The sequence below is a fragment of the Sceloporus undulatus genome, chromosome 2 (genome assembly GCF_019175285.1).
Source record: "Sceloporus undulatus isolate JIND9_A2432 ecotype Alabama chromosome 2, SceUnd_v1.1, whole genome shotgun sequence".
Taxonomy (NCBI): Eukaryota; Metazoa; Chordata; class Lepidosauria; order Squamata; family Phrynosomatidae; genus Sceloporus; species Sceloporus undulatus.
The window spans coordinates 49654698-49663579 of NC_056523.1; the positions used below are offsets into that span (position 1 = coordinate 49654698).

General features: G+C 46.4%; 1 protein-coding gene across 1 annotated transcript in view; it reads left to right on the forward strand.

Moving 5' to 3' along the window:
- The first annotated feature begins 11 nt into the window (after window positions 1-11).
- Window positions 12-8882, forward strand: part of GRIP2 (glutamate receptor interacting protein 2) — a 610766-nt gene continuing 601895 nt past the window's right edge. Inside the window, 1 exon segment of the mRNA XM_042448529.1 lies at window positions 12-77. Coding sequence (XP_042304463.1) covers window positions 26-77 — 52 coding nt within the window. The 5' untranslated portion in view covers window positions 12-25.

Consider the following 8882-nt stretch of genomic DNA (forward strand, 5'->3'; position numbering starts at 1 on the left):
GGTCGGAGCCAGCCGGGATGCCGGGATGGAGGAAGAACACTGGAGCCTCTGCCTCCAGAGGATGCAGGACGACGACGGTAAGGACGGAGCAGAGACCAGGAGCAGGCAGGCATCCAGAGGCAAGGATGCAGAGGGAGAGAGGGGAGGAGCATTTGGACTCGCTCTTGGGGCCCTTGCTGCTCCCTGCATCCACACTTGGGAAATGATGCTCTAACTGCCCCGGCCCCATGCTGTGGCATTCTGGGAGATGGTACTTGTTTAGGTGCCAAGCTGGCATTGCTCCCCCCCCTTCTCCTGCAGGGCTGGTTGCTGGCAGCTGTGCGTTACTGGTGCCACTGATGCATTATGATGCCTTGGGACGGTTTCGTGTGCGCGGGGGGGGGGGGGGCAAGGAGAGAAGTCGCCTCCTTTGCAAACGGGATAAAAAAATCCCCCCCCCAACAGCTTTATAAGCCTATAAGAGGTGCTTTCCCAGATGTGGGACGGATAGGGGCGCGTGTGTGTGTGTGTCCTCTTCTGCAACAAAATGTGGAAGACAGGATGAGTAAATTTACACACACACACACACACCACACACACACACACACACCCCTATGTATTGAGTGTGTGTCATCTAATTGGTATGCAGTGTTTCGCTTGGAGGGATCAGGCACTGGAGAAAGGCTGGCTTCTATTGTGCTCTATGGGCTGGCGATTAGGGTTGTTGTTGCTCCTGTGTGATTAGATTTAAGGGGAGGAAGGTTTCTTGTGAGATTTCATGGTGGTCCTGCAATAAGCTGCCCTGCCTGCCTGTTCGCTTTCCTTTGGATGCTGGCCTGGCTCTGCCAAGAGAGGAGCTGTTCAGTTAGCACCAGACCCGCAGCTCCAAAAGTTTGAAGCAATGTCCCACCAGTGGGCAAAGCCTTGCTTGCTTGCTTGGAGGATAACTTGGTTTGGCACCGCTTTAACTGCCCTGGCTGAAGGCTATGGAATTCTGGGAGTTGGAGTTTGTTGTGGGCCCAGTGGCCAGTGGCCCCAACAAACTCCAACTCCCAGAATCCATAGCTCAGCCAGGGCAGTTAAAGCGGTGCCAAACCAAGTTATCCCTCCAGTGTGGATGCAGCCTAAGGGGGCCAGCAGCAGTCCTCTGTCCCGCCCTTGATGCCACAATAAGTCCTTTTAAGTCCTGCTTTTGCCCCAAGAATGTTGTCATGCCAAGTGAAGGTCTGCAATGGTGGCAAGAGACCACTGGTGCAATGTTTAGGAGTTTATCACACTGTGGGCTGATTTCGGCATAAGGAGAGATTAAAGCCCTTCAAAGCATCCCACAAATAAAGCGAAAAGGTGAGGAATTGCACACGTGATTACCACCCACAATCGCACAAATAATAAAGTGATATCAGAAACGTGCTGCCGCTGAAATCTGAAAGTAAAAAGATGGTCATTAATGCTTCTTTGTGAGCACTTATACTGGCAGGTTTTGCACAATGTTGTGTGAAATCGTTTCATGTAATTAGGTGATTTTTCTGGGATATTCACACTCCCCATCTCCTCATGTGAAAACTCCTTAGGGCTAGAAATGGATGGAGACAAGGCTTTCTGCTATCCACAGTGGTTCACATTAGATACTGCGTGTGAGAAGATAAACAAATGTCTACTTGCAAGGTTTCATTCTATCCTAAAATGGCTTTCTTGTTGTATATTTCTGAGCCACTTGGTAGCAACAGCCCAAGTGCCTCCAGTGCATTTTAAACAGACAGTTTTGTGTGTGTGAGTGCGTATGAATGTGTGCATGGAGAGGAGAAGGTGGAAGGTGCATCTCTTTGAAGGCAGTCTCTTCAATATTTCATTTCTGCTCAGAGTTCTTCCTGGGATCTAGATGCAGCACCACAGAAGACCAGCAGTACCTACACTCCTCACTTTCTAGTTTTATGTGAACTTGGGAGGTTTTGAGATGTTTGCTGAAGCTTCCTCGGCTGCATTCACTGTTTATGTGTTTGCGTTTTGTCTTGCATTCCCCCCACTCCATAGTGAATTTCCTAGGAAGTAGCTTCCTTTGGGTTTATCACATCAGGCATTGCTGAGTGATGAACATCTGGCTATCTGTGTCATGTATATCCCATAGAACTGAGTGTGTGTGTGGGGTGTGTTTTAAAATATAGCCAGACATTTTCACAGGCTTGAAAATGTGCATAGAGTGCTCTAACCATTAGAAACATGAACTGTAGGAGATGGAGGAGGAGGTGGGGGCAATCTGGCATCTGGTAAAAGACGTGGCAGATGTTGTTTGACTTGCTCATTGATCTGGAACTTCACAGCCTCGGAGGACATGATAGGTTTAATGGGAAACACCATTATTGTACTCTGTAGAACAAGCTCTTGCAGGGCTTTCTTTTACTGAAACTTGATCTCATGGTTTCGTACTGGCGCTCTCTTTGAGACATAATGAAAGCTGGACTAATGAATTGCAGGGTTCATTGGGGCTGCTGGGAAACAAGCTTTTTAAAAACTGTACGTTTTTACATGTCTTGGTATCATCTTTTTAAAAATTAATTCTCTGGAGAATATGCCAGAGCAATACTGGTTGCTTCCAACAATGACCGGTATATAACAAAAAAGAGAGAGATTTTCCTGCAAGTAGGTTCTTAAGTGGAGACTCTTATGATAACGGAGGCAAGATGAAATTGTTTAATATTTAAATAATAAACTGGTACACCTGAATAACCTGGAGATATCCTTCTTCTAAAATTTTCTTTTTCCTTACGTGTCTTCTTTCCTCAAAGGATCACCAAACAATCATGTTTTTTTATAAGGGATATGAACATGACTGTGGCTGTATAAAGAAGATATTAAGCTAAGTTAGGCGCAGTACAGACCGCCCAAAAATGGCAGTCTGCAAGCACACATTTCAACTCCAGATGGATGCCGCAGCTGCTAGACTGCGTGACATCCCTCCGGAGTTAAAAAAACCCATTTTTTGTGTTCTTTTCCCATTGTCCCGGTTACGTCGCGAGTGAACCAATGGAGCATTTTTTATGTAATGGACACGCCACGATGTGCAGATGATATGCATCCATTACGTAAAGTGGCGCCCGTGTGGATGGGATGCTCAGGCCCATGCAGTTGGTGCGCAGTCCCAAGCCCTACTATCGCTGTGTGTACCGGGCCTTATAGTACCTTTTTTCCCTTTTCTTGTTTTTGTAACACAGTCAATGTTAGGCTAGAGAGTGACAAAAGGAAAATTGAGAGAGGGTAGTTTGGTGAGTTTGAAGTATTTGATCAGTAAGTGAAACAGAGGTAGTGGATTACTTGAAGTTGAAGCGAAGACTAATAATAACAGATGATAAATATTACTAATATTTAGTAATAAACATATATTAACATTGAATGAATTTTGGATAGGGACTATATCTTTGACTGTTAAAGATTTAATTTGGAAAAGTAATATTCATAACATACAGAGGGTGATATTTTTTTCTTGCATGAGAGAGGTATTGACAAATCTTAAAGTTTAATTATAGTTTTATAACCGCTGAGAAGATTGAAAATCATTTTTATCTTTCTTACTTTTTTCCTTTTTCTTTCTCTATATTTATATCTGTCTTTTCCCCTTCTTTATTCTCTTTATTTTCTTTTTAATATATATTAGTTGTTATTCTGTTTTTATATACTGTACAGTATCTGAAAATTCACCCCTGAACATAAGAAGTATGGAGAAGGATTCAGAACCTGAATCCAGTTGGTGTTATGTGACTAGCTGAAGTTTTTCAGAGTTGAGCAACACCCGCAACGAAGGAAGATAAAGTTGCTGTTGTTTGGAGGGGAAGACTGCCAGCTCTGAACAGCCTATTTCTCTAGTGGCTTCTTGGAGCCAGGTCCTCTGGGAAGGCTGGCTTGGACAATTGCCTGTACCCACAGCTTAGGCAGCTGTCCCCTGCCAACTTTCTCAGAATGCCTGGCTCTGAGGAGGACTTCGTGGAAGAAAACTAGTTTGCTTGCAGTTTGCACTGATCCTTTCCCAATTAGGATGTCTTTCTCTTCCTTCCTTCAGCACTGCTGTGCCTATGAGCCTTCCCTCCTCCTGCTGCCTCCACAGCCTACATGGAGTAGTTATGCTTTTAGTTACCCAATAGGATCACAGCTTTAGGGCACATTCAGCAATTTAGCATGTTTATGTTTGTATATGTGAGAGCTGGTAGCATTTTACTTACTGAATATTGTTATTTTTAACTAGGTACTGAAGAAAAAATATGTTTGAAAGCTTACAAAGTAAAAACGTTTTATGCTCACATACATTTTTGATAAGGGATGATCATAAATTACAATATATCAAATGGAAAGCTTTCCATGAGTGGAAAGAAGGCTTTCTTGGTGGCTGCTCTCAGGCTACTGAACTCCCTTTCAAAGGAGGCTGGGTTTGTAGTTCATCTGGTCCTGGAGACATGAATTTTCCCTACTGCATCCTCTGCTCCATTTTCCTCAGGTTGAGCAACCTTTTCCTTTTCTAAGGCGGGTTATAGACCGGCGGTCTGCCGCTGCCACCGTTTGCTCCGTAAGGGAGCCATCGCAGCCACACCGCGTGGCTCCCTTGTGAAGCAAAAAAGAAGCTCCAAAATGGAGCTTCTTTCTGTGGCGCCCTAATGACGTCGCAAGGTGCTGCTGGCGCACTCGTGACATCATTAGCGCCGCGACACGTCTGGATGCTATGCGTCCGATACGTAAACATGGCGGCCCCCATGTGGAAGGGGCGCCGCCATGTTGTATGTATGGAATACGTACTAACCCTAATATGTATTCCATACGTATTTTTTGGCGGTTTGTAACCCGCCTAAGAAGACAAAAAAGGTCTTGAGTAGTCTGCCTTTTCTCTGTCCCCTGTTAGCATTTCTCCATCTTCTCCACACAGTGGCCCTACCATTTCCTTCTTCCTTTTGCTACAGACATACCCCCCAAAACCCTTTCTATTGTTAGCTTCTCTAGCCAGCCTGAGCTCATTCTGCGCTTTAGCTTTTCTGACTTTACTTCTGTACATGCTCACTGATTGAATTTCTCTTTGGTGATTTCTCCCCTTTTCCATTTCTTATACATCTCCCATTTAAAACTTAGCTCACTTGAAAGTTCTTTAGTTATCCATCCTGGTTTCTTGAGACACCTCTCATTTTTCCTCCTTGTTGGTACATGTTTGAAATTGTACCTTTAGTATCTCCCTTTTCAGAATTTCCCATCCATCCTGAACTCCCTTCTCTTTTAGTATTTGCGACCAAGGGATCACCCCCAGTACTTTTCTAAGTTTACTGAAATCAGCTCTCCAAAAGTATAGAATGTACGTCTGACTATGCTTGGCCTCTGTTTTCCACTGCATAACAAACTCCAGGAGAACATGATCCACCTAAGCATCCCACCACTTGCACCCCATTAACCAGGTCATTCCTGTTGGTTAAGATCCCCTCGTTGCCTTTTCCACCTTTTGGACAATGAAACTGTCTTTGAGGCAAGTGAGGAATTTGCTGCACCTTAAATTCTTGGCTGAATTTGACTTCCATCAATTCCAATTGAATGTTGTTTTATAATCCTGTATATTTTATTACATGTATTGGTTAGTTTGTTTTACATTGTATTGTATTTTTTATGTTCTACCTTGATAATTTGTTTTATAACTGTATTGTATACTTTTATCATTCCTTCCTTCCCACTGTGTGTATATGTATGCATTCACTTTAGATTGTATGTCTTAGGCAGGACCTGCTGTTTTCACCTGTTCTGCCTGTAAAGCACCATGTAACTTGCTGGCGCTATATAAATAAATGATAATAAATAATAACAAGGTTGTTATATTGAAAACTGGAAAGGGTTCCTATGTCTTTAACAGTTGTGCAGAAGAGGGAATTTCAGCAGGTGTTGTTTGTTATGAGGTTTCCTGACAAGCCACATTTGGTAAAATTACTTGTTCAACACCAACCATTAAAAGTAGGGGGACTATATCCAATTTTCAATCTGGCATTCACAGAAAATTTAAGTGCTTGTGTGCCTACAAATCATTTTTGACTTATGGTAATGATAAGGTGATTTTGCATCTGAGGAAGTAGACTTAAGTCTAGGAAAGCTCATGCTGCCAACTTCTTTCTTTTAGTTAGTCTTAAAGGTGTTACAAGATCTCTCTACATAATGATTCTACAGATTAACATGAGTATATCTTTGATTTCTTCAGAGGGGGTTTGGCATTGCTCTCTCCTGAATCTGAGAGAGTGTGATTTGCTCAAGGTCACCCAGTTTCATGTTCGACTGGAGAATTGAATCCTGATCTTGAGTTGCAGTCCAACATTCAAACCATTAGGCGACACTGGCTCTTTAATATATTTACACACACACACAAAGTGTAAGCTAATTGCCCACAACAAACTGGGTACTAATTTTACCAACCTGTAGAAGGATGCCAGACTGAGTCAACCTGGTGTCACTGGCTGGTATTGAACTCACAACCTTGTGGTTTGTGAATGAGTGGCTGCAGTGCAGGCATTTAACCACTGCACCACCAGGGCTGCCTTTGTGGCAAGGGAGACCAGACACCTGTGGATGCTTTGAGTTCCTCCTTCCAACCTGGAGATAAGAACAAGATGCCTTGGGGAAGTTTCCCTACTGTGTGACTGATTTGCACACTGGAAACCCTCATACATAGTAACAACACTTTCTACGCCCAGCTCTGAATTCTACGCCAAGTCCAAGGAGTTTATCACACGGGGGAAATCCCACACAGAAACGGGGGTTTAAATCAGAAAAACAACCCCACAAAAGCGAGTTGATTTTCACACAACATCATCGTTAAAGTGGTATTAACCTGAACGGGGAGTAGACAAAAGCTGCTCCTTTTGGAAAATCCTGAAAGTAAAAAGGAGCAGCTTTTGTATACAGTACTTTCCATTCAAGTTAACACCAGTTTAACAACGTCATGTGTGAAAACCAACCCGCTTTTGCAGGTTCTCTCCACCCCCAGCTTTTTAATCCTGTTTTTTTTGCACAGGACCCCCCCCCCCCCCCCAGTGTGACAAACTCCCAAGTTTACTTTCTTCTTCTGGGTAGCTGGCCATCTGTCAGAGATGCTTTGATTATGAGTTCCTGCATGGCAGGGGCATTGGACTGGATGGCCCTTGTGGTCTCTTCCAACTCTGTGATTCTAGGCTCCATCATGTGGTGGAGTCTTGGACCACGACTCTGGAGACCAGGGTTCCATTCCCAGCTCAGCCATGAGACCCACTGGGTGCCTTTGGTCAAGTCACACTCTCTCAGCCTCAGCGGATGGCAATGGCAGGCAACTCCCACCCCTCTGAAGGAACTTGCCAAGAAAACCCCAGGGTAGGTTCACCTTAGGGTCGCTGTAAGTCGGAAACGACTTGAAGGCACACAACAACAACAACAACAACAACAACCTCCCCTTTCCCCCTCTTCTCTTTCCTGCTGAAGGAAGCGCCAGGAAAGAGAAGCCAGGATCAAGTGGCAAAAAGCCCACATCCAGCCATCCGCCCTCAGAGCACCTCTCCCGCCAAAAAGACCCAGCCAAAGGCGCAGACCCTTCCTCAGGTGCTGAGGATTGGAAACACAAGGCAGGCAGCTTTGCTCGGCCAGTCCTTGAAAAGGCGCCCTCCATCCCCCCTCAGAACCGGGCCCAGCAGCCATACCCCCCTCCAATGTTTTTAGACTGGAAGCTGCTTTGGGTCCCAATTCTGGGAGAAAGGTGGGATCCAAATGCACTTTCACCACAAGACCTTCATGCCAGAGGGAGGGACACACACACACACACACACACACACACAGAGGGTTGAAGTAGGGAGGGGCCTCTTCTTTTCAGTGTTACCCAGACTTTGCTCCTCCAGGTGTTTTGGACTCCAATTCCCAGACGCCCCAGTCAGCTTGGTCAACAGTCAGGAATTCTGGGAGCTGGAGTTCAAAACATCTGGAGGACCAAAGCCTGGGAACCGTCCAGTTGTTTATGAACTCATGCTGCCCATTTCCTCCTTTCAGTTAGTCTCCCAGGTGCTACAAGCTCTCTCCCATGGAAGAGAATGCAAAGACCTAGCCGTCTGAATCTGTACAATCAGCCTGGAAAGGGATCTTCTTGTCGCACCTGAAGACTCCCTGAAAGAAAGACGTGGGGAGCGTGAGCTTTCTCAAAGGCATCCAGGCTTTCAGTGTTCAGATGCCACCTGAGGAAGCAGGCTCAAGCCTAGTAGGGAAGCTCATGCTCCCAACTGCTCTCTTTCAGTCCGTCTCAAAGGTGGCCTTGAGCCACGCAAGAGTTAAAGCGGTGCCAAACCGGGTTATTTCTCCAGTGTGGACGTAGCCTTGGTCTTCCAGGTGTTTTGGACTTCAGCTCCCAGAATGCCTCACTGTGGGCTAAAGTAGCCGGGGCTTCTGGGGCTTGGAGTTCCCAAACACACTGAGGAGCAAAGTTTGGGAAAGAGGGACTCGTCTCTGGTGGCAGTGTGCTGCTCCCTTCGCATCCTAAAGCCGGGTGGGGCAGTGAGGGAGGCGGGGAGGTCTTCCCTCCCTCCCTCCCTCCCTCCCTCCCTCCTTAGCCCCAGGAGAGGCCTGGGCCCCCTGCCCTCCTCTTCCTTGGCCCGGGGGTCGGGGAAGGGATGCTCCCCAAACCCGCGTGGGAAGCCTGCAAGAAAAGGAGGGAGGCCTGTGCTCTCTCCCTGGCCCCCGCAGGGCGTCCAGGGCGCCTTCTGGAGGGAGGAAGGCAGGTAGAGAGGCCGCAGGAAAAGGGGGGCTGACTGGAAAGCTAGGGAAGCCCCTGGGGGAGCGGAGAGGCAGAGCCTGGTTGGGCTCGCTCTCCCCTGGCTCCTCCTCGGCGGAGTTAGTACGGTCCCCGACACCGACAGGAGAGGCAGGCAGGCTGGGAAGCGCAG